Below are 26,214 nucleotides of genomic sequence, written 5' to 3'. Positions count from 1 at the left end.
GTGGTAGAGCGGTGCCCTGACAAGGTAAGAGTTTTGGGTTCAAGTTCTAGATGTGACCGTATTTTTTTCTGATTTTTCTGTTTTAAAATTTTCGTTTAGGAATCGCTAATATTATCTACAATAATGAAATATTACAATTTGACATTGTACTCATTAAGTTATTCCAAAAAAAAAAACATTTCCGTTATCAGTGGTCTAATTAGTTACGTACCTGTAATACAACAGCATGAAGGCGATCCCCGCAGAAAAGGAGGCCAGCACTAGCAGCGGCAAGGCGGCCAATCGCATGCCCTGGATCCCCCCACCACCCCCCCTGCCCCACACCCCCGCCAGCCACACGCACACCAACAGGCAGTTCTCCACCAGCATTACCAGATAGAAAGTTACCTGAGAAATAGACAAATAAATCTTATCACAAGGCCCTTCGGTAAATGTATAGATACACGGGACTCGGTTAATAGGCACATTTTTATTTAATTCACAGATTACCCATCAGGCCTCTGGCGTATCGAAGGTCAGAGAATTTGATTGTATTTTCGCTTTGCAATAAAATCCGAAAACTAAAAACTGTTTTTGAAACGTGATGAAATTTCAATAACGCTTCAAAACTTTATTATTAGAAAAATAAACACATTATTTTCGATACATTTTGAATGCAAACATACAAAAGTTTTAAAAATGGCTCACCTTACGTATTTTTGTCTAACATTGCACTAAAATTACTGATAAAAATTAAAAAAAAATTATTTGACAAATGTACTGTGGATAAACATTACTGTCACCTCACATTTTTGTAGTTTCATATAAAAATTATTAAGGCGATGCCATACGTAGTAATGCAAAATCATGTGTTTTTAGTTTGAAAATTTGGTCGCCTAGAAATGTTACAGATGCTTTAATTAAATACTGCGAGTAGAATACATCTTGGCCTTTGAAATAATCGAGTATTTTTTAGATAAGTCTTTTTATAAGCCCAGAAAAAAATAATGTATAAGGCCTATGAAAACTACTTTAAAGTTCAAAATCTCCTACTTACGAACCCATTTTCGGTTATGATTTTATTGTATAATGTGGCAAATTTAGTTATTTATAAAATGATCGTAAAAAATATTAAATATTTATGCCTGAACATCCACAAAATAAAATAAAAGGCACTTTTTGGCCATGTTTTTTTCTTGCATAAATCAAAACAGGCGAATGGTGTTAAGCGGGAATTTAAACCTTATCGCCATCTACATAAGGGCTGTTATTGATAGCGGCTCAATTTGAAATATTACACGACGTAGTGCATCGCCTCAATACAAAATCAATAAAATTTTCTCAAATTGCGGTCGGTAGTTTCATACATTTCAATGATTTGGTGGTTAACTTCTAGATTTGAATATAAAGCGTGGTGTTTTTTCTTTCTAACACCATTTAAATCATATTTCTCACCATGAAGATAAGGGCGACACAATGATTTCTAATAGACCATGCCTTAGGGGTTAATAAGATAACAATGAGAAGGAACCAATTTCAGAAATCCTAAATGGAAAATAATGCTAATCTTAATAGCTATTTCATTCATAATGGGGATAATTTCAAGTTTTCTCTACATTTTTGAGTAAAAATAATAATGATGACGTATTTCATTCAGCGAACCCCGCTGGTGCCAAAATAGTTTGTCACGTGGTTGCCTTCGGAGTGGTAAACAAATTTGGCTTTAGGGTAGGTTTATTTAATCTGATGTCAGTGGGTAGTATGTATTTGCGAGATCTTAGAATAAAAGTGCTAATTTACCATTTTCTGTCTGTGATTCACCTCTTGCAGGTTGACATATGCAAAGACATAGACAAAGGCAATGAGCGCAGACAGGTAAGCCTTCCTCGGCCGGCTGATCCTCTCTCCATGGAACACGTTCTTGGGCGATATCAGCCACAGAAACATGGACACCCAGTGGAGACCTGCAAATCAAAAATCACAAAACAATTAAAAATATTTATGACAATATTAACGACAGAGAAGTGTAAATTATACTGATTTGCAAGAAAACAATGTCGCCTCATTGGTCCCAGACAGGCTAATGAAATTGATTTTCTGTTCTAGAAAGAATTTCAATGCAAATTGATCTATGTTGACGTACCTTGTACCTTGACGTATGTTGTATTAACTTACCGATAACAAGAAACACCCAATGCTCGTAGAGGGAGGCATACACCGTCAGGGCGGTCACCCGAGCTGATATAGTCCCCAGTCTCCAGGCAAACTATGAAAACAAATAAAATAACTCTAAAGATAAGATATTTTCAGTGTAATCTGAAAAAAATTACGATAATAAAGGTATCTACATGGTTTTCCAACAAGAGGTGTTATTTTGAATAGCCCGCTATTTCGGTAGATGTTACTTTTGAAGCTGTCATTTTTTGACATTTGACAAGTAGAAACTACGCCATTAATAAAAATGGAACGATACACGCTTCAACAACGCATTGAAATTATTAAAATTCACTTGAGTGAATCAAATGCAAATTCACTTGAGTGAATCAAATGCAAATCATCTTGAGTGATGAGTCGCATTTCCACCTCGGTGGCTTCGTCACAAGCAAAATTGTCGCATCTGGGGCTCGGAACACCCAAGAGTTATTGTTGAAAAGCCTCTCTATCCTCAAAGTATGACTGTTTGGTGAGGTTTATGGTCTGGCGGAGTCATTGGACCTTACTTTTTCGAAAATGAGGCTGGAGCAACAGTTACGGTGAATGGATTGCGCTATCGAGAGATGATTAATGATTTTTTATGGCCAGAATTGGATGGTATTGATCTGGACAACAAGACTTACTTTAAACAAGACGGCGCTACGTGCCACACAAGCAACGAAACCATTGATCTTTTACGATTGAATATCAAAATAACACCTCTTATTTGAAAACCCTGTATTTTATTTTATTTTTATGACAACTAAATTTTCGATGCGCCATTTTTGATTTGCCACCACAATGACAAGTTCTTTTTTATTAGTCAATTAGGTGGCGTTGACAGCCGTCTTACTAGCCAGTGGCATTTTCTGTGTCATAATGACGTTGTAGCCAGTTAGAACAGCTTCTGAATGTGCAGTTTGAGATTATTTTTTAAATCAATAATAATTATGAATGAAAATATTAAAATTACACATTTTTAGTACGATAATCAAAATCAGAAAAAAAAAACTTTAAATGTTCCATTCATTTTTATCGGTATACCATAGTTTAGGAAAATACCTCATTGAATTGACTCCAAATTGAGGTCATATGAGGTTAAACAACATCATCCATCGACCTACGACAGTAAATGGATCATACAGAGTTAAAATGAAACGTGAACTTGAAAATCTAATTGAGTATGAGACTCTTGTAAGATTTTGTAGGTCCCAAAGACAATTGGTTGGACATGTCGAAAGAATGCCAGATGACAGGGAACCGAAAATAATAACCAAATTGGTTCCCCAGTAGAGGCGACCCAGATACAGATTGAGGAAGAGGATGATAGACTGTGTGGAAGAGGATTGAAGCAGGACGGGAAGGACTGAGGACTGGAGGCGAATGGCGAGGGAGGACATGATGACGGTATTGTTACCTGGAAGATGACCCCCAGCCAGGTGAGCACCAGTCTGTGCACATTCTGCAGCCGAACGTTCTTGCTGAAGCTGGCCAGCGCCCAGCACACGGAGAACAGGCTAAGCGATGCCGAGATCACATTCAGCTCCGTGAACGCTGCACTGGCTGCAATTCATCATTGTATATTAATATTTATTACCAACTCGAAGATGATTTATATATTTTTTATTAATAATAAATTTCTGATTTCTTTATTTTTTATCCTAAAAATACAGGAGAGCCGGTGAAATCTACTTGGATTTATTGGCTTTAACCACTCAGAACATTAGAACGTCAAAAGAAGTAAATATGATAATAGCGGTCAAGACATTAGAACGTCTTTTCACGTAAACGCGCGAGATTTTACAAAAATCGATTTATTTCCATCACTAGTATACGGATTGCCATGATTTAAAAAACAGAGTGTCGATAATGAATAACGCTACGTGTCTGTATTCAAGAATATCTATGGAATGTAGAGGTGCATTATCTAAGTCGATTGGATCTGTCATCTTGTTCGTTCATAATTTATTGCGTTTCTAAATAATTTATTAAAAATATTTTAGTTTGGACGGTTAATATTTTGAGGTGACTAATAGTTTTTAATTATATTTCTTCAATATATAAAGTGTTATTTCTTTATGATACTCAGAAAAAAGTACATTTTTCACGGCTTTGAAATAATGGTTATCGATTCTTACATATTTTTGACGTTTTCATAAAATATATATTTAGAAACGCAAATATTTACTTATAACAACACAATGCAATAGTGGATTTCATAATCTTTCCAAAACATTTTTTAGAATGAGGCTACGTTTCCCAAGACGTGAGTTATGATGCTTTTAGCAAAACTCGTAAATAACACAAAAATTATCACGTTTTGACAGTTTTCAAAGGAACACATAGTATATAAATGTCTTTGTCTGAGAGGTTAAACCGCAATAAACTGTTCGTATATTTCTGTATTAATATTTGAAGGTACAATATTAATTAAATTGATTGGCTCAACGTTGCTTGAGTGGTTATTGTTAAGTTTCTATCCTGTAACTACACAAAGACATCTGCCATTCATACATGCGTAAAAAAAAAGGAACTTCTTTTTTAACCTTTTCAATTTCGCAATCTATCCCATCTTCATGGATCATATATGTGACATCCGTTTATGGGTATAACCGTCGATGGATCACATATATGCAACAGCCGCGAAGATAAGGTTAAAGAAAAACGAACATCTCCACACATCAAATATATAAACTAACTAACTAACAATTAAACAAGTCAGTCTTGGCACACATTCCTTGCTTCATTCACATTCATACATCGTCTCGTAAAAACTGTTCTGTTATTCTGAGTCCTGACATGGCCCGACTCAAGTATTTGGTTCACTTGATCGTGCCATGTCTTTCTTGTGTGTTCCTGAATTTTTCTACTATTCACATTTGTGTGATATATTCTTCAAATTCAAATTTCAACAAAAATTTTATTGTTCAAAATAACAAAGTACAAAGGGTGTAGCTTGTAGGTACATCCTATTTCTTAAGGTTTATTCTCCTTCCACTCCATTACTGATTCATTCAATCTAAATGTCCAAACCATCTAAGTGTCCTTTTCTTAATCTTAGACATCAGCCTTGAATTCTAGGGATCACATTTTCATAGCATTCAGTATACTTTCATTATATTTAAACAGCTGAGCTGTGGAATAATTTGCTGACCACTGTGTTTTCATGACTCACTCTTTCCTTTCCTAAAAAGGACCCTCCACACAGCATCCCCAAAGATGACATCCTGTGTGGAGTTAAAATAAAAAAAATGACGAATGACGTATTTGTTTGATGTTAGTTCACCTCCTCGGTCGACGGTTAGGACAGGGCGTGAGGAGGGTGTGGTGGTCTGGAGGGCGGATTGCGGAGCCGTGGCCGAGAACCCCTCGGCCAGGACGTGCAGCTGCAGCAGTAGCATGGGCGCAGCCTCGCAGAATGCGTGCACGAGACGCAGCATGCCTGCAACAATAATGTAAGTATTATCATCAAACAATCAAACTGCAAGCTTTGCAAATATGTTCAGCGCTTTCGCCTCAGCGTTAAAAATAAGTTAATACAATGAAACCCACATAACCAAACAAGAGTTTTATCGAAGTTGTTTTTTACACATACTCTATAATTTAAGAAATCTTAGAAAAAGTACTCAGTAATCAATCTGCATCTAAAAACAAATTATTCAGTTGCTTCTTTTTAAGATGCTACTACTTTAACAATAAATCCTCGCTGCAAATCAGCCGCGAGTACGGACGTAAAAAGTGCATTTAACTGGAAAGGGCTACATAAATATGTATTTGATTTACACTCGATTTTGTACTATCTCTTTTACCTGAGGGTTACTGGAAAGGGCAATAGGAGAGACACAATCGAATTGAATTTTATCAATTTCTTGAAAGATATAATTTTTTTTTTCCGTGATTATTATTATTTTTTTTTTTTTTTAAAGACGTAGGCGGTTTACTTACGTTCCCCGCGAGCACTTAGGCCATAGGCCCATTGTACTATCTCCCTTTTTACCTCATTCCCTTGCCAGTAACCCGGTCCCTTTTATGAAGTTCACCAGGGCTGTCATTGGATATGTGGCGATGTCTTCTGGTTCCACACTGTGTCTTCCCAGGTATCTGAGCCTTATTCCCAGCAGAGAGGGGCAATGGCACCATAGGTGTATTGGAGTCTCTTCCTCCTCTTCACATTTTCTATAGATGTTGGTGTTTTCCACTCCCAACAGTTGCATGTGTCTCCTGAGATGGCAGTGTCCTGTTAATAGTCCTACCAGTTCCGTGATTAACATAGTCACCTTCTATTCAGCTCTGGCCAATAAACATGGTTAAAGTCATTTTATAAACGTTTCGATCCTGAATGGTGGTTTTTCAACAGGGGAATACTGAGAATATCTGGAGAGATTTACTGTTTAATAATGTAGTGAACATTCCTCTCTTTCTGGTCCATCTCGCTTCAGCCCCACAACATACCCCAATTGTAGATATATTGTAGTCCCTCTGGTAAGTTGAGGGAGTATAAAATCCAAGAGAGGGGGCGTACATATGTCATCGACAATCATCCTCTTCCTTTTCACACGTCTCGTATAAAAATGAAAAGGCACTAGAACAATGACGGTACGAACGACATCGCTATGGGATAAATAAATCATTAAAATAACCAACACAAAGAATAACCAACTCACATAGATTCCGGACTTCATGCTTCACGTAGCGCAGGTCCACGGGCACAAACAGTTTTGCGTAACGCCAGAGCACGCCCAGCTGCAGGCAGTGCAGCACGTGGGGGGCGTACCGCGCACAACCCTTGCGCTTTGGCCCGCCCCCGTCAGCCACATGCAAATACCAGCGCAGTGAGACCACCTGGAAAAGAATAAAAATTATTAAAGACATATGAAAATATTATTATATTTTCTAGCTAAATAAGCATTTTCCGCAAAAAAGATTTCCTGTAAATAAATACAGTACAACGACTTTTGAAAATTGGAAAAAATGACACTTATCAAGGAATTTTGACGCTTTTTCACAGATAAAATAAACATCTTCGAAAATGACGAAACGACAAGCTAGAATAATATTAAGATACATTATTTCCTTGTCAAGGGAATTAAATATATTTTAGAATGCTAGGAGCATTTTTTAAGGTTCAAAATACCATAAAATCGAGGCAAGTGTGGTGAGCTACTTGCAATTCCATGGTGGATTTCTTGGCCCATTAGGGGTTGATGACACATCTGGATTTTTCTTCGATCTGTGGTGATATCAGTTATTGTTACCTGCGATATGAGCAGTGAGCACGCTATGATGGCGAGCGCGGTGGCGGCAGTAGCGGTGCGTCCGCGCTCCAGCAGCGCGTAGCACATGACCACGTCGAACACCACATCGCAGAAGTAACCTGCCAGCGAGATCACGTTGAACAACACGTCGCACAGCGGCAGAAACTCCGCCGCCATGGCAACAGATCATCTGGCATCACTACCATCTGAAAAATATTTTTAAAAAAATTACATTACTGACTAAGCTCAACACATCCGTTTTGCATTTCATCTGACTGTGAATCTGCTTGTATGTTTCAAGATGGGGCCGTTTTCACAGTCCAGCAAAGATAATTTTTTCAAATGTGAAATCGCCAAGTTTATTTGCATTTTTTTAATATTATGTTATCCACTTGCCTGAAGTAAGTTTGAAAAAAGAAAAACCATTGAGATAGTCAAGTTTCTTGGGACAATTTGTATAATTCCTTATTTGAGATAAAGTATCATGCTACGAATTATGGGAAAGGAAGGGAGCAACTGCATTAGGTTTTATTCATGGTTTTGATTTATTAAATAAGAGAAAATTAGAAACATACTTCTCTGGGTGCGAGGTGGACAGTTCACAAAACTAGTTACTAGTTATTTAAGTCAGTTGACCTTTTGATCAAAGCTATAAAACGGATTTTACAGGATATAGATAAATCATGAACTTTAAAGTCAGCCTCTCGTGTCTAGGATGAATGAAGTATGCATGAAGAATGAGTTAATGATGAATGTAAGTAAGTCTAAAGTAATGGTGTTTGAAAGAGAGAGCACGAAAACAGTGTGCAATATAGCTGTGAATGAGGAATACTTGGAGCAGGTGGATGAGTTTGTGTATTTAGGAAGTATGTTTATGAGAGATGGGAAGTATGACAGAGATATTGAAAGAAGGGTAAATGCAGGTAATTCCATTAATGGAGGACTGAGGCGCTAACAAAGAATTGTCTGAATATGCGAAGTTAGCAGTCCACAATGGAGTGCTGGTACCTACCCTGATGTATGGAGGTGAGGCATGGAACTGGCAAAAAAAGGATGAAAGTAGATTGAATGCTGGTGAAATGAGATCCCTGAGGCGTATGTGTGGTAAAACCATGTATGATCGTGTGAGAAATGTGGAGATCCGCAAAGAGTGTAAGGCTGAAGTAAGCGTAATGAGTAGGATTAAGAAAGGGGCGCTTAGATGGTTTGGGCATATAGAGCAAATGAGTGAAGATAGGAGTGTAAGGAGGAAATATGATGCATATGTGAATGGTAGCAGAAGTCCGGGACATCTGAGGAAGACATGGCACGATCAAGCGAATCAGATACTCGAGTAGGGCCATGTCAAGAGTCAGAATAATAGAAGAGTATGTATGAGACGATGTATGAATGTGAATGAGGCAAGGAGTGTGTGCCAAGACCGAGTTGGTTGGCGGTTCATCCTCTCTGCCTACCCCTATGGGAAACGGCGTGATGTTTGTTTGGTTAGTTTGTTAGATGAACTTTAAAATCTAATAATATGTAGGTCATGAGACCGTTGTAAGGTTTTTTAGGTCCAAAACACAGCAAAAGGGCAGGTCATGTTGAAAGAATGCCAGATGATAGGATGCCCGAAGTTAGAACTGTGTGAGTGCCCCAGTGGAAAAGGATTGGAGCAAGACGGACTATAAGAGAATGGCGAGGGATAGCAGCGGAGAACATTTGTGGAGGAGGCCAAATCGCCCCCTGGGAAATAGCGCCTTGAAGAACCTCGGAGACTATCTCTCAAGCGATGGCCAGCTAGACCTTCAAGACGTAGACATTTTCAGCCGATTGCATTGCGATAACTGAATCTCTTAAATTAGTACAGGTAAAATAGGATTTGTGAAATCTTGGTCATACATTCTTGGCAGTATAAATGAACAAATGCAGAATCCAAAAAAGGTGGAATACACCTCAATTTTTAAAAATACATGTTTACATACTACTAGGTCAAGTGAGGTCTCGTTTACTATGTGCTGAATCGAATGAGACCAGTCCCAAGTTGATATTATCAATATTTGGTGAGATAAGACACGTTTTTAGTAAAGAAACATGAAACTAACAAGGGTTATCCCTCTTGAGGAGTATTCCATCACTTTATTTGGCGCAGATCTTCATTTCTACTGCCGAAAAGAAGGTATGTAAAAAAAAATTCACAAAAGCATGAATTATGTATTTATTTTGTGCATTTTGGTACTATGCACTACAAGCACAAAATAATGACAAAATTCATGCCTTCATTAAAATTATGTAGAACAGGGTACATCTGTTTTTCCCCAATCGTATAATTTGGTCCTCTTCAAGACTTACTAATATATTCCTTTCTACAGCCCGTACCTTAACCCGCCTCATGGGTGACAATATAGTTCTTCTGTCTTTAAATTGTACAGACAGGGGCGCTCTTGTAAGGTGTCACATAAAATTAAAGTGAGCTTCTGAAAAACTTAAAAATCAGTTATTTACAGACCATCAACGTTTTTATTTCGGATTGAATAAATTAACCTCAAACCCTTGTAGTATTCCATCCATAATCCATATACCTACACAGTTTCTTACAAACTTAACACTATTTAATATTAAAAATACAAAATGTTCTACTTTTCACAACTGTGGGTTACTTACAATACTTGAAACGTCAATATTAAAGTTTAGCGCAACTTTCTACAACTATTCTAGATATCGAAAAACCACAAATGTAATTACGTCACCCAAATAAAGCATCCCCAAGGGATGACATACGAATTATAACATTTAAAATGATATAAAGTATAATAAAAAACAATTTGGATACACACCTAAACATTCTGTCGCATTCCTAACCTACACATATTATAAAACTTCTCTTGAAACTTTATTTTAAACTTATTTTATAAACACAACACATTTAATATAAACAACACAAATTATTATTATTATTAGATTAGATCACTTAAGTTTGTTTTTTATTTATTTAAATAATATTACTGATCTATGAAAGCTGACAAAACAACTGTTGCGCGTTGTAGAAGCTAATACTATGGATGAAACGTTAAATTTGACAATACAAATCTCTCTCGAAATACGGTTTCCTTTGAAAGAACGACCCTTGCGTCAGAAAATATTACTATGATCATTTTCCATAGTAAAAGAGCTTCTCATATATTTAATTTTTCGCTTTGTTTAAAATTCTTCGTGTTCCAGAATGTGGGGAGGTGAATAATAATAATAACAATGAATATAGTGTTGTGCGCCCTTGAGGTGACATTTTACGAAAATGGCGCTATATTAAAATGGCGCTATATGCTGGCCAAAAAATGTCTATGAAGCGAAGTTAGCAGTCCACAATGGAGTGATGGTACCTACCCTGATGTATGGAAGAGAGGCATGGAACTGGCAGAGAAAATATGAAAGTAGACTGAATGCTGTACAAATGAGATTCCTGAGGCATATGTGTGTTAAAACCATGTGTGATCGTGTGAGAAGTGTAGAGATCCGCAAAGAGTGCAAGGCTGATGTAAGCGTGAAGAAAGGGACGCTTAGATGGTGTGGGCATGTAGAGCGAATAAGCAAAGAAAGAAGTGTAAGTAGAATATATTACGAAACTGCGAATGGCAGCAGAAGTCGGGGACCCCCGAGGAAGACATGGCACAAACAAGTGAATCAGATACTTGAGTCAAGAGTCAGAATAATAGAGTATGAATGAGGTGATGTATGAACGTGAATAAGGCAAGAAGTGTGTGTCAAGACCAAGTTATTTAGCGGTCCATCCTCCCTGCCCACCCCTGCGGGTAACGGTGTGGTGGTTAGTTATTTACTTACAAACAAACAAAATGCATAAAAGTAGGTAAGTAATACTGGAATGCAATAATAATAAAGTCAAATACAGAAAAAAAACTATTATTTTAAATTATCAACTAAACGAACAAGAAAGGAATGTAAGCTGAATACATATTTCACGCAAAAACGATGCGAGGACACCCGAGAAAGACATGGCACGATCAAACGAAAAAAACTTGAATCGGGTCGCGTGTATTGGGTCAAAAGACAAAATAAATTAAGAGTGTTTATGACGCGATGCGTGAATGTGAATAAAGTAAGAAGTGTTTTGTGGAAGTCCATCTTCTCTGCCTGCCCACACGAAGAAACGGTGTGACGGTTAGGTTTGTTTGGATTTGTACCATCATGACTCGCAAGTCAAAGAGCGCGTTGATTCAAGTTCGCTCCGCTAGATGGCAGTCGTTTGAAGTGTCGCTTTCCCAATTGTATAGGAATTTCGACGAGCTTCCCATATTGTCTCCTATAGTATTCAGTGGAATGCAGGAAACACGGAGTTTACAAACAATGTCAATGACCGACTTTATAAAAATAGCGAAAAATAATTCATTTTTTAATTCATATTATAAACGAACTTATTAATTTACAATGTTTATAGTGTCTTATGTATGTCAGTTGTCTTTAAGATTTTGTTTGATTTAAAGCTGTTACAAAATTAATTAATTATTATATTTTCATTTCATGTATGATTTATACTTGCATACTTATGTTTCTATAAAATAGTATTTTTTAGTTATTTTAAGTTATTTTTATTATTATTTCATGTGTGATTCATACTTGCATACTTATGTTTCTATAAAATAGTATTTTTTAGTTCTTTTAAGTTATTTTTATTATTATTTAATGTATGTATCATACTTGCATACTTATTTTTTTATAAAACAGTATTTTTTAGTTCTTTTATGTTATTTTTATTATTATTTCATGTATAACTACCACAACACGGGCATTAGCCTAGTATGGTAGTTAAAAATATCAAAAAATGTAACATGTAAACATTTATTAAATAAAAAAAATTATAATTACTATCGTTATTTAACCCTTAATTTGATTCATTGCAATTTCTTGTTCATTCTGAAAAATATATCTTGTTCAGAACTGTTAATTTTTGTGTTTTTTTTCTCAATAATTTTAAGGCCCCCGTAGTAAGGGTTCAAAAATGGTTTAAAAGGGAGATATGTAAATACGAATGTTTTATATTAAAAATCGATAATAATGTGAAAATGGTGAAAATATTCAATAAAACACGACTCATTTGAAATAGAGCAAAAATCTCTCGACAAATGCTTTAGTTGCATTTAAAGATAAACTGCGATCATGCCTATAACGTAGGTATCAAATAACATCTTTTAACTATAATTTCGAATGCAAAATGTAAGTTTGCATCAGGACATCTGTTCCCAGCAAGATATACATTTATTTATTTGTCTTTAAAATTAATTGTGGTTTCAAATGTTCTATTTGATTTGAGACCACAATTATCTATAAGTATCCAACATTTCGGAACGTTCGGCGCCGTATATCCTGAGGTACTACGCTTTCGGTATACGGCTTTCAAAATTTGAACCCAAGTTTGCATTTATGCCCGTAAAACTATAATTTGCCAAAAATGCTACTTTTTGTTGATTTTGTTATTGATTCAGGTTAAGACCACAGTTCTTAGTAAAATTCCAAAGTCAGTCCGTTCGGCGCACTAGAGCCTGATAAAACTGCTTTCAAAGTTCAAACCCAAGTCTTGCATGTAAGAATGGTGATATTTCAAAAATGCACTCTTTGCAGATGTTGTCATAGAATCGACTTTGGACAAAGATATTTATGATTCCAAAATATAAGTAGGTTCAGCGCAGTAGAACCCGAGAACTGCTTTCAAAGTTCGAATACTGAGATTTGTTATGTTGTTATTTATTTATTGAACGGGATTTTACAGACATGTTAAAAGTCAAATAATACAGACATAATAATGCAGAAACGTTAATACATAATAATTTTACCACAAATGCAACTTTATTTAGATTTTCTTTTCGATTCCTCTTCGGACCTTAATACTGAGCATGAATACTACATTTCGCTTCGTTCGGCCACATAGTCCCCGAGAAAACGGCTTTCAAAGTTCGAACCCAAGTCTTACATTTACGCCCGTAAAAACTACGATTTTTCCACAAATGCAACTTTTTAAAGATTTTCTTTTTGATTCCTCTTCAGATCTTAATGCTTAGCACGAATCCTAAATTTCGTTTCATTCAGCGACATAGTCCCCGAGAAAACGGCTTTCAAAGTTTGAACCCAAATCTTACATTTACCTACGCCCGTAAAAACTATGATTTTTCCACAAATGGAACTTTATCGAGATTTTCTTATTGATTCCTTTTCATGCCATAATTTTGAGCACGAATCCTAAATTTAATTCCATTCCGTCACATAGTTCCCGACAAAATGGCTTTCAAAGTTCGAAACCAAGTCATACATTTATGCCCGTGAAACTCATAAAGTCATACATTTATGCCCGTGATTTTCGGGTCGATTTCTCTTCAAACCATAATGGTTTGAAGAGGAATCGACCCGAAAATCTCTAATAAGTGGCATTTGTGGAAATTTCATAGTTTTTACGGGCATAAATGTAAGACTTGGGTTCGAACTTTGATAGCCAATTTCTAGGGAAATAGGAAGCCGAATGGAATAATCTCTAGGATTCGTGCTCAACATTATGTTCTGAAGTGAAATCAATACAAAAATCTAAATAAAGTGTTATTTGTGGAGAAAATCATAGTTTTACGGGCATAAATGTAAGACTTGGGTTCGAACTTTGAAAGCCATTTTCTCGGGAACTATGTGAAGGAACGGAATTAAATTTAGGATTCGTGCTCAGCATTATGGTCTGAAAAGGAATCAATAAAAAAATCTCGATAAATATGAATATGTGGAAAACTTATGGTTTTTACGGGCCTATGGAAGACTTGGGTTCGAGCTTTGAAAGCCGTTTTCTCGGGGACTATGTGGCCGAACGAAATGAAATTAAGGATTACAGCAGTATGTTCTGAAATGAAATCAATAACAAAATCTAAAAATGAAAACTCATATTTTTTACTTGCATAAATGTTCAACTTGGGTTCGAACTTTGAAAGCCTTTTTCTCGGGAACTATGAAATGAAATTTAGGATTTGCGATAAGCATTATTGTATGAATAGAAAATAACAAGAAAAATCTCGATTAAGTGGCATTTTCTGGAAAAATCACAATTTTTACGGACATACATGAGCAACTTGGGTTCGAACTTTGATATCCGTTTTCTCGGGTATAAAGATACATATTAGAAAGTACATAACTTTGTTGTAGATTCAGTACTTTTAATGGAATTTCAGCGAAGCGTACTGCGTTTCGTGTTCACGTAACAAGAAGATTGCAATCTCTTTTGTGCGAACTGATCGAATAGGATGGTTACCTTTTGTACGGAAACCGTTGGTTGGTTAGAGATGTGTGGTTACAGGATGTAAAATTGATCATTGTCTCACTTTGCACAGTAATTCTAAACTTTGCGGACACATTTCACAACGTTTATTATAATAAATAGGGTAGTTGAGAGAATGAGATAGGTTTTTACTTATCTATAAGTCTAGGCTATCGAGTTTGTTGATCTTCATAACCTAGGTACCGTTAAATGAAGTGACATTGATATTTTTTCTACTTTGAAACTAAATAAGTTTTTTTTAGTTTTACAATATTATTTCTTCCTAAATTGTTAATGTTAATTTTGATTAATATCATATTACATACACTCTCCTGATTAAGCTAATGTTTGTGCTTAGGAGAGGAGAACTTACATATTATATATTACAAATACTTGTGTAATTTACTGTGTTAAGTTTTAATTTGAAAAATTGTATATATATAAAGTTAGACATGTACATTATTGTGTAAAGTTATAAAATGAAAAATTTTAAAGTGAAGTTATAAAGTGATAATTCTCAAAGCTAAGTTTAAAGTTTCAAGTGAAATTTTACAATGTTTACAAGTTTTATAATAGAGCAAAACTCGAGCAAGGCTGACGTTCCTGGTTCAATTCCTAAAGGGGACCTAATCTTTTTCTGTTTCAAAATTTTCGTTTGAGACTCGCTAATATTCTTTTCAATGATTTAATATTGCGATTTGAAGTTTTACTAATTAATTTATTCCAAATAAAAAATATACATTTTTCATCCTAGACTAGTAGTAAAGTCAATAGATGTCGCATATTAAAATAATAATGGATTTTATGCAACAGACTATCTAGATTGTTATGTATGTGAGAATCTTGCAATCACATATAAAAAGATAGCAGCCAATAAAAACTTTTGGAAATTGTATCAAATACCTAGGTGTAACTATTGACTGTCAACTTTTTTTTTTATTTTTTATAGTGAATACCTCACAAGAGTCCCAACTGCTCCCGTCTGGAGCCAGTGAGACTATGGAATCCCCAATTGGGGGATGTTGTGAGGCTGAAGGTAAGTGGGGAAGGGAAAGAGGAAGGTGGGGAAGTACCTGGCTATTCAGATCTAGTCACTAAACACGGCTAAAGCCATTTGGAGCAACGTTTCAATTCTGAATGGTGGTCTTACACCAGGGCGATACTGGTAGTATCTTCCACTCTGGAACGTGCCGCAAATATACTATATATTATTTTAATTAATTAATTGTGAAATAACACAAATTAATCAAATAAAATTTATTTGCGCACGCCGGGTTCGAACCCGCGACCTTCGGAATGGCAGTCCAATGCGTTACCACTGGACTATGCCGGACTCAAATGGATTTATCACATAGAAAAAACTGTTAATAAACTGAGGCACCTAATTTACATATTCAAATGTATGAGCAATATCGTTAACATAAGAACCATGGGGCTTGTTTATGATGCATTGGTACTTTCATCCATTTCCTACGGAATAATCGCCTGGGGAGGATTATACAATAACCATGTGAAATCTCTAGAAATTATTATCTATCATTAAGTAAAAATGTAAACTGTAAAAATCCAAATCGTTCTATACAGAGACACAACATATGCGTGTATACAGTGCCTCACTGCAAAACTAGGCTAGCCCTAAGACACATTAACTATATTGGCCCAAAATTGTTTAATTCCTTGTCGAGTTCCATCAAGATGTGCCAAAACCTAAACTCGTATAAAATAAATGTCAAAAGCTGGGTAAAAAAGTATCTGGAAGCGAGAGATTTTTTTCTGTAATTTATACTACGAATATGATACCTATATATGATAATATGTTACCATCTATATTAAAAAAAAGTTAACTTCTTTTTTTATTAAATACGCAAAAACTCCAGTAAAATAATATCAAACTAACTATATGTACTATACATATTTTTTTCTTTATTCATATTTCTTATTTCATTTAAACCATAGATAATGTAACCACCACTGTTTTGAATACATACCTGGGCTTTTTTATAGATTATAAAAACGGATTATTCTAAAGGAGCCATCGAAAATTATACAAAAAGTTTTTATAGCATGAAATCATGTAAAACCATAGAGCTCTACAGTTAGAGGCGCTATTGTGTATATAAATAATAATATCTTGTCGAAGCGTGTTCTACTGTTAAGAGGAAGCTACATGCCGAAAATGTTTATATTCTTGGTATACCTTATATTGTAAGTAATAGGCATTAAAATCGCTTGACAAACGGAGTCTAGAAACGTTCGATTTAAAGCATAAAACTGATTTTTATTTATTTTGTAAATAATTTTATTAGAAAGCAAAAAAGTTAATCAAGTGAAATAGTCACAGATAATCTTAGCTATAATACTGTATTTTTTAAAGTTATTTCCTTTACGCGTTTATACATTTCTATTGAAAAAATAAGTAAGTTATTTTTTTATTTGTATTCTACTCAAGCGAAACGATAGGAAAACCTTCAATTTATCTAAATCACATTTTTTTGTATTCGTAATGTACACTAATTCGTTATAAAGATCAATCAAAATGGTGATTTAGCATTAAGCTTCGACTTAAGAACGCGAGAAGCGGTGCTCGTAGACGTAGTTTTAGTTACAGCAAGCGTTGGGAGCATTGAGAGCATTGAAGATCGAATGGGAGTATAGGAACCCATTTTTTTCTTCAGACCTCATCTAAATAGAGAAAATTAATGTGTAAAACTGATAAACTAAATTTTTTAATAAATTTAATTTAGATTAAATTTGATAATATTATTATTAAGTTCTGCAAGTGTTTTAGTTTTTTATTATTGTGACAGCTGTTTCGGCTTACAAGGCCATTTTCAAACTGTTCAAAACTAAAACACTTGCAGAACTTAATAATAATATTATCAAATTTAATCTAAATTAAATTTATAAAAAAATTAAATGGAGTTCTACGAATTAAACACAAAAACAATAAATGATAAACTAAATATAAAATAATATTAATAAAAAGTAAAATATATGCTAACACACAATTAAATGGAAACACAAACAATACTATAAGACAAATCACTGAAACAACAATATCTTCGCTACTATAATTTGTAGGATTTCAGTAAAGAGCTGGTGTATATAATAATAATAATAATAAGCCTTTTATTCTGAACTTCTGTTAGGTATATTAATATTAGAAATGTTTTGTTTGTTATAATATATCCCGAAGCTCAGTTTGCCTCTTGGCATAGGCCTCCTCTAACAATTTCCATTGGGACCTGTCACGCGCTACTCTTCTCCATTGATGTCCAGCCGTGAGTTTTAGGTCGTCTTCCCATCTCATGTGTTGACGTCCTCTACTTCTCTTGCCATCTCTGGGATACCAGTAGGTGACATTTTTACATCATTTCTCTTGTGGGTCTCGGATCATATGACCTGTTCATCTCCATTTTTGTTGGTCTATTCGGGTAACTATATCGGCAACACTAGTTATCTCCCTTATTTTGCTACATCTCACTCTGTCCTGTTTTCTTATTCCTGTCAAACTTCTCTCCATGGCTCTCTCTCTCTTCTCTCAACTTTTCTCTGTGGCGTTTGTTGAGTGCCCAAGTTTCGCATCCATAGGTGATGACTGGAATTATACACGTGTTGAAGACTTTCGTTTTTATTTGCATACTTAGTTCCTTGGATTTCAAGACTTCTTTCAAAGACCAGTATTTCTTCCATCCATTTGCTACTCTTCGCTCGATTTCTTTAGTGGTTTGATCTTTGTGTGATATTGTTTGTCTAAGATAGATGTAATCTGACACATATTCGAGTGGTTGGTTGTCAATTTTTATAATTACTGGATCAGAGTTTGTAAGCAATTTTGTTTTGTCTTTGTTCATGCATAGGCCGACTTTCACACTTTCCTCGTTTAGTGATTCTATCATTTTATTTAGGTGCGTTGGGTTTTCCTCGAATAGGACTATATCGTCTGCAAATCTTAAATGGTTCAGTTTTGCACCTTGCACGTTGATACCATATTTTTCCCAATGGGCTGGTGTAGATTAGGCTTAATTCTGTAAATGGAATCAGTAAATAAATTAAAAGTACCTCCTACCCTCAAACTTGTTGTTTGGATCATACTTACTATTGTTTAGTGAGTGTGTCTGATAGTTGGTTGTGTATGTACCGCAAAATGTTAAATTTTGCCGTGCGTTTCTCGTAGGTCATGGAATTTTGGCGACGATGGTAGGGCTGTAAATTAAGTAGTTAATGAAATCCAATTATTTTATACATCACTATAATTATCTTTTTGTTACAAAAAAGAAAATAATAAAACATCAACTATTATTAATTTTATTAACATATCGGTACGATAGACACTGATATACAATAAAAATGACAAATGGTCGAGGAATTTATAAAAAATTTTTACTGTATTTTTTCTCTCCAAAAGATATCTTGAAAACAGCTTCACAATTCAACAATCAATATTTTTTTAATGAAACTAAAAACGAACGAATTTGACACTTATTTTCGAAGAATCATTGTATCAAATTGCCCCAAAAATAATCACACGGAGTGCCGACGCTAAATTTTCGCCGTCCGACAGCTGTTTCTATTTACATAATAACTTGTTATTTGTTTTTTTTTGCAAAATGCTATCTATACCTTACCATAAACGTGTTTATATATTTAGAAAAATAGTTAATAATCTACAATAATTAGTTTCCCCAGAATAGTTCAGAGACGTAACTTTTTTGATTATGCATATTGGGATACGGCGGCACACGTGAGCTTGAGGCGATGCACTACGTAGTAATTTAAAATCATGTGTTTTTAGTTTGAAAATTTGGTCACCTAAATATGTTTCAGATGTTTTAATTAAATACTGCGAGTAGAATACATTCTGGCCTTTGAAATAATCGAATATTTTTTAGATAAGTCTTTTTATAAGCCCAGAAAAAAAAAATTTATAGGCCTATGAAAACTGCTTTAAAGTTCAAAATCTCCTACTTACGAACCCATTTTCAATTATGGTTTTATTTTATAATGTGGCAAATTAAGTTATTTATAAAATGATCGAAATTTTTTTTAATATTTGTGCCTGAACAGTGAACATCCACAAAATAAAATAAAAGGCACTTTTTGGCCATGCTTTTTCTTGCATAAATCAAAACAGGTGGATGGTGTTAAGTGGGAATTTAAGCCTTATCGCCATCTACGTAAGGTGTGTAATTGATAGCGGCTCGATTCAAAATATTACACGACGTAGTGCATCGTCTTAAAAAAGCGAGTGGTAGCGTGAATTATGCAGATGGCCGCAATGATCAAAATCACCCCCCCCCGATTTAAAAGTTACACCATATTACGGTACTGTAATCATTCTATGTATTTAACACTGAAGAGATAAAAAATATATAAGTGTGTAGTGGGTGTTTTCGTGTGCTCTAAGTAATTTTAATAATATGTCGAAAATCCCTCAATAATATTATTTGTGACCCATTACTAAAAATCTTTTTTTTTTACATGATCGCATAAATTAAGAAACATATTAATCTTATTTTAAAACAATGTTTGAGAGACTTTTCACTCTAATAGGTTATAGTATATATCGGTACAAGTAGTCTTACCTCAATTAGGTACTACTATTTGAGGCTACTAGCGCAAGAGTGGTATAAACCCAAGTAGGCACTACTATTTGAGGCTACTAGCGCAAGAGTGGTATAAACCCAAGTAGGCACTACTATTTGAGGCTACTAGCGCAAAAGTGGTCGAACCCCAAGTAGGCACTACTATATGAGGCTACTAGCGCAAGAGTGGTATAAACCCAAGTAGGCACTACTATTTGAGGCTACTAGCGCAAGAGTGGTATAAACCCAAGTAGGCACTACTATTTGAGGCTACTAGCGCAAGAGTGGTATAAACCCAAGTAGGCACTACTATTTGAGGCTACTAGCGCAAGAGTAGTCGAACCCCAAGTAGGCACTACTATTTGAGGCTACTAGCGCAAGAGTGGTATAAACCCAAGTAGGCACTACTATTTGAGGCTACTAGCGCAAGAGTGGTATAAACCCAAGTAGGCACTACTATTTGAGGCTACTAGCGCAAGAGTGGTATAAACCCAAGTAGGCACTACTATTTGAGGCTACTAGCGCAAGAGTGGTATAAACCCAAGTAGGCACTACTATTTGAGGCTACTAGCGCAAGAGTAGTCGAACCCCAAGTAGGCACTACTATTTGAGGCTACTAGCGCAAGAGTGGTATAAACCCAAGTAGGCACTACTATTTGAGGCTACTAGCGCAAGAGTGGTATAAACCCAAGTAGGCACTACTATTTGAGGCTACTAGCGCAAGAGTGGTATAAACCCAAGTAGGCACTACTATTTGAGGCTACTAGCGCAAGAGTAGTCGAACCCCAAGTAGGCACTACTATTTGAGGCTACTAGCGCAAGAGTGGTATAAACCCAAGTAGGCACTACTATTTGAGGCTACTAGCGCAAGAGTGGTATAAACCCAAGTAGGCACTACTATTTGAGGCTACTAGCGCAAGAGTGGTATAAACCCAAGTAGGCACTACTATTTGAGGCTACTAGCGCAAGAGTGGTATAAACCCAAGTAGGCACTACTATTTGAGGCTACTAGCGCAAGAGTGGTATAAACCCAAGTAGGCACTACTATTTGAGGCTACTAGCGCAAGAGTGGTATAAACCCAAGTAGGCACTACTATTTGAGGCTACTAGCGCAAGAGTGGTATAAACCCAAGTAGGCACTACTATTTGAGGCTACTAGCGCAAGAGTGGTATAAACCCAAGTAGGCACTACTATTTGAGGCTACTAGCGCAAGAGTGGTATAAACCCAAGTAGGCACTACTATTTGAGGCTACTAGCGCAAGAGTAGTCGAACCCCAAGTAGGCACTACTATTTGAGGCTACTAGCGCAAGAGTGGTATAAACCCAAGTAGGCACTACTATTTGAGGCTACTAGCGCAAGAGTGGTATAAACCCAAGTAGGCACTACTATTTGAGGCTACTAGCGCAAGAGTGGTATAAACCCAAGTAGGCACTACTATTTGAGGCTACTAGCGCAAGAGTGGTATAAACCCAAGTAGGCACTACTATTTGAGGCTACTAGCGCAAGAGTAGTCGAACCCCAAGTAGGCACTACTATTTGAGGCTACTAGCGCAAGAGTGGTATAAACCCAAGTAGGCACTACTATTTGAGGCTACTAGCGCAAGAGTAGTCGAACCCCAAGTAGGCACTACTATTTGAGGCTACTAGCGCAAGAGTGGTATAAACCCAAGTAGGCACTACTATTTGAGGCTACTAGCGCAAGAGTGGTATAAACCCAAGTAGGCACTACTATTTGAGGCTACTAGCGCAAGAGTGGTATAAACCCAAGTAGGCACTACTATTTGAGGCTACTAGCGCAAGAGTGGTCGAACCCCAAGTAGGCACTACTATTTGAGGCTACTAGCGCAAGAGTGGTCGAACCCCAAGTAGGCACTACTATTTGAGGCTACTAGCGCAAGAGTGGTATAAACCCAAGTAGGCACTACTATTTGAGGCTACTAGCGCAAGAGTGGTATAAACCCAAGTAGGCACTACTATTTGAGGCTACTAGCGCAAGAGTAGTCGAACCCCAAGTAGGCACTACTATTTGAGGCTACTAGCGCAAGAGTGGTATAAACCCAAGTAGGCACTACTATTTGAGGCTACTAGCGCAAGAGTAGTCGAACCCCAAGTAGGCACTACTATTTGAGGCTACTAGCGCAAGAGTGGTATAAACCCAAGTAGGCACTACTATTTGAGGCTACTAGCGCAAGAGTAGTCGAACCCCAAGTAGGCACTACTATTTGAGGCTACTAGCGCAAGAGTGGTATAAACCCAAGTAGGCACTACTATTTGAGGCTACTAGCGCAAGAGTAGTCGAACCCCAAGTAGGCACTACTATTTGAGGCTACTAGCGCAAGAGTGGTATAAACCCAAGTAGGCACTACTATTTGAGGCTACTAGCGCAAGAGTAGTCGAACCCCAAGTAGGCACTACTATTTGAGGCTACTAGCGCAAGAGTGGTATAAACCCAAGTAGGCACTACTATTTGAGGCTACTAGCGCAAGAGTGGTATAAACCCAAGTAGGCACTACTATTTGAGGCTACTAGCGCAAGAGTGGTATAAACCCAAGTAGGCACTACTATTTGAGGCTACTAGCGCAAGAGTGGTATAAACCCAAGTAGGCACTACTATTTGAGGCTACTAGCGCAAGAGTAGTCGAACCCCAAGTAGGCACTACTATTTGAGGCTACTAGCGCAAGAGTGGTATAAACCCAAGTAGGCACTACTATTTGAGGCTACTAGCGCAAGAGTAGTCGAACCCCAAGTAGGCACTACTATTTGAGGCTACTAGCGCAAGAGTGGTATAAACCCAAGTAGGCACTACTATTTGAGGCTACTAGCGCAAGAGTGGTATAAACCCAAGTAGGCACTACTATTTGAGGCTACTAGCGCAAGAGTGGTATAAACCCAAGTAGGCACTACTATTTGAGGCTACTAGCGCAAGAGTGGTTGAACCCCAAGTAGGCACTACTATTTGAGGCTACTAGCGCAAGAGTAGTCGAACCCCAAGTAGGCACTACTATTTGAGGCTACTAGCGCAAGAGTGGTATAAACCCAAGTAGGCACTACTATTTGAGGCTACTAGCGCAAGAGTAGTCGAACCCCAAGTAGGCACTACTATTTGAGGCTACTAGCGCAAGAGTGGTATAAACCCAAGTAGGCACTACTATTTGAGGCTACTAGCGCAAGAGTGGTCGAACCCCAAGTAGGCACTACTATTTGAGGCTACTAGCGCAAGAGTGGTATAAACCCAAGTAGGCACTACTATTTGAGGCTACTAGCGCAAGAGTGGTATAAACCCAAGTAGGCACTACTATTTGAGGCTACTAGCGCAAGAGTGGTCTAAACCCAAGTAGGTACTACTATTTGAGGCTACTAGCGCAAGAGTGGTATAAACCCAAGTAGGCACTGCTATTTGAGGCTACTAGCGCAAGAGTGGTATAATCCAAATAGGTACTACTATTTGAGGCTACTAGCGCAAGAGTGGTATAAACCCAAGTAGGCACTACTATTTGAGGCTACTAGCGCAAGAGTGGTATAAACCCAAGTAGGCACTACTATTTGAGGCTACTAGCGCAAGAGTGGTATAAACCCAAGTAGGCACTACTATTTGAGGCTACTAGCGCAAGAGTAGTCGAACCCCAAGTAGGCACTACTATTTGAGGCTACTAGCGCAAGAGTGGTATAAACCCAAGTAGGCACTACTATTTGAGGCTACTAGCGCAAGAGTGGTTGAACCCCAAGTAGGCACTACTATTTGAGGCTACTAGCGCAAGAGTAGTCGAACCCCAAGTAGGCACTACTATTTGAGGCTACTAGCGCAAGAGTGGTATAAACCCAAGTAGGCACTACTATTTGAGGCTACTAGCGCAAGAGTAGTCGAACCCCAAGTAGGCACTACTATTTGAGGCTACTAGCGCAAGAGTGGTATAAACCCAAGTAGGCACTACTATTTGAGGCTACTAGCGCAAGAGTGGTCGAACCCCAAGTAGGCACTACTATTTGAGGCTACTAGCGCAAGAGTGGTATAAACCCAAGTAGGCACTACTATTTGAGGCTACTAGCGCAAGAGTGGTATAAACCCAAGTAGGCACTACTATTTGAGGCTACTAGCGCAAGAGTGGTCTAAACCCAAGTAGGTACTACTATTTGAGGCTACTAGCGCAAGAGTGGTATAAACCCAAGTAGGCACTACTATTTGAGGCTACTAGCGCAAGAGTGGTATAATCCAAATAGGTACTACTATTTGAGGCTACTAGCGCAAGAGTGGTATAAACCCAAGTAGGCACTACTATTTGAGGCTACTAGCGCAAGAGTGGTATAAACCTAAGTAGGCACTACTATTTGAGGCTACTAGCGCAAGAGTGGTATAAACCCAAGTAGGCACTACTATTTGAGGCTACTAGCGCAAGAGTGGTATAAACCCAAGTAGGCACTACTATTTGAGGCTACTAGCGCAAGAGTGGTATAAACCCAAGTAGGCACTACTATTTGAGGCTACTAGCGCAAGAGTAGTCGAACCCCAAGTAGGCACTACTATTTGAGGCTACTAGCGCAAGAGTAGTCGAACCCCAAGTAGGCACTACTATTTGAGGCTACTAGCGCAAGAGTGGTATAAACCCAAGTAGGCACTACTATTTGAGGCTACTAGCGCAAGAAGGGTTGAACCCCAAGTAGGCACTACTATTTGAGGCTACTAGCGCAAGAGTAGTCGAACCCCAAGTAGGCACTACTATTTGAGGCTACTAGCGCAAGAGTGGTCGAACCCCAAGTAGGCACTACTATTTGAGGCTACTAGCGCAAGAGTGGTATAAACCCAAGTAGGCACTACTATTTGAGGCTACTAGCGCAAGAGTGGTATAAACCCAAGTAGGCACTACTATTTGAGGCTACTAGCGCAAGAGTGGTATAAACCCAAGTAGGCACTACTATTTGAGGCTACTAGCGCAAGAGTAGTCGAACCCCAAGTAGGCACTACTATTTGAGGCTACTAGCGCAAGAGTGGTATAAACCCAAGTAGGCACTACTATTTGAGGCTACTAGCGCAAGAGTGGTCGAACCCCAAGTAGGCACTACTATTTGAGGCTACTAGCGCAAGAGTGGTATAAACCCAAGTAGGCACTACTATTTGAGGCTACTAGCGCAAGAGTGGTATAAACCCAAGTAGGCACTACTATTTGAGGCTACTAGCGCAAGAGTGGTATAAACCCAAGTAGGCACTACTATTTGAGGCTACTAGCGCAAGAGTAGTCGAACCCCAAGTAGGCACTACTATTTGAGGCTACTAGCGCAAGAGTGGTATAAACCCAAGTAGGCACTACTATTTGAGGCTACTAGCGCAAGAGTGGTATAAAACCAAGTAGGCACTACTATTTGAGGCTACTAGCGCAAGAGTGGTTGAACCCCAAGTAGGCACTACTATTTGAGGCTACTAGCGCAAGAGTAGTCGAACCCCAAGTAGGCACTACTATTTGAGGCTACTAGCGCAAGAGTGGTATAAACCCAAGTAGGCACTACTATTTGAGGCTACTAGCGCAAGAGTGGTTGAACCCCAAGTAGGCACTACTATTTGAGGCTACTAGCGCAAGAGTAGTCGAACCCCAAGTAGGCACTACTATTTGAGGCTACTAGCGCAAGAGTGGTATAAACCCAAGTAGGCACTACTATTTGAGGCTACTAGCGCAAGAGTAGTCGAACCCCAAGTAGGCACTACTATTTGAGGCTACTAGCGCAAGAGTGGTATAAACCCAAGTAGGCACTACTATTTGAGGCTACTAGCGCAAGAGTGGTCGAACCCCAAGTAGGCACTACTATTTGAGGCTACTAGCGCAAGAGTGGTCGAACCCCAAGTAGGCACTACTATTTGAGGCTACTAGCGCAAGAGTGGTATAAACCCAAGTAGGCACTACTATTTGAGGCTACTAGCGCAAGAGTGGTA

General features: G+C 37.5%; 1 protein-coding gene across 1 annotated transcript in view; it reads right to left on the bottom strand.

Annotated features, from left to right (window-relative positions):
• Positions 1 to 10,422, bottom strand: part of LOC149410312 (uncharacterized) — a 30,605-nt gene extending 20,183 nt beyond the window's left edge. The window contains exons 1-9 of the mRNA XM_089648988.1: positions 10,244 to 10,422; positions 7,428 to 7,633; positions 6,837 to 7,014; positions 5,481 to 5,614; positions 5,129 to 5,141; positions 3,590 to 3,735; positions 2,155 to 2,245; positions 1,780 to 1,943; positions 212 to 387 (exon numbers count right to left, since the gene is read on the bottom strand). Coding sequence (XP_089505114.1) covers positions 212 to 387; positions 1,780 to 1,943; positions 2,155 to 2,245; positions 3,590 to 3,735; positions 5,129 to 5,141; positions 5,481 to 5,614; positions 6,837 to 7,014; positions 7,428 to 7,604 — 1,079 coding nt within the window. The 5' untranslated portion in view covers positions 7,605 to 7,633; positions 10,244 to 10,422. The remainder of the gene's footprint in view (positions 1 to 211; positions 388 to 1,779; positions 1,944 to 2,154; positions 2,246 to 3,589; positions 3,736 to 5,128; positions 5,142 to 5,480; positions 5,615 to 6,836; positions 7,015 to 7,427; positions 7,634 to 10,243) is intronic.
• Positions 10,423 to 26,214: the final 15,792 nt, after the last annotated feature.

The sequence above is a fragment of the Hesperophylax consimilis genome, chromosome 28 (genome assembly GCF_061612785.1).
Source record: "Hesperophylax consimilis isolate HC1 chromosome 28, BYU_Hcon_1.0, whole genome shotgun sequence".
Taxonomy (NCBI): Eukaryota; Metazoa; Arthropoda; class Insecta; order Trichoptera; family Limnephilidae; genus Hesperophylax; species Hesperophylax consimilis.
This window is presented reverse-complemented; position numbering and strand designations above follow the sequence as displayed.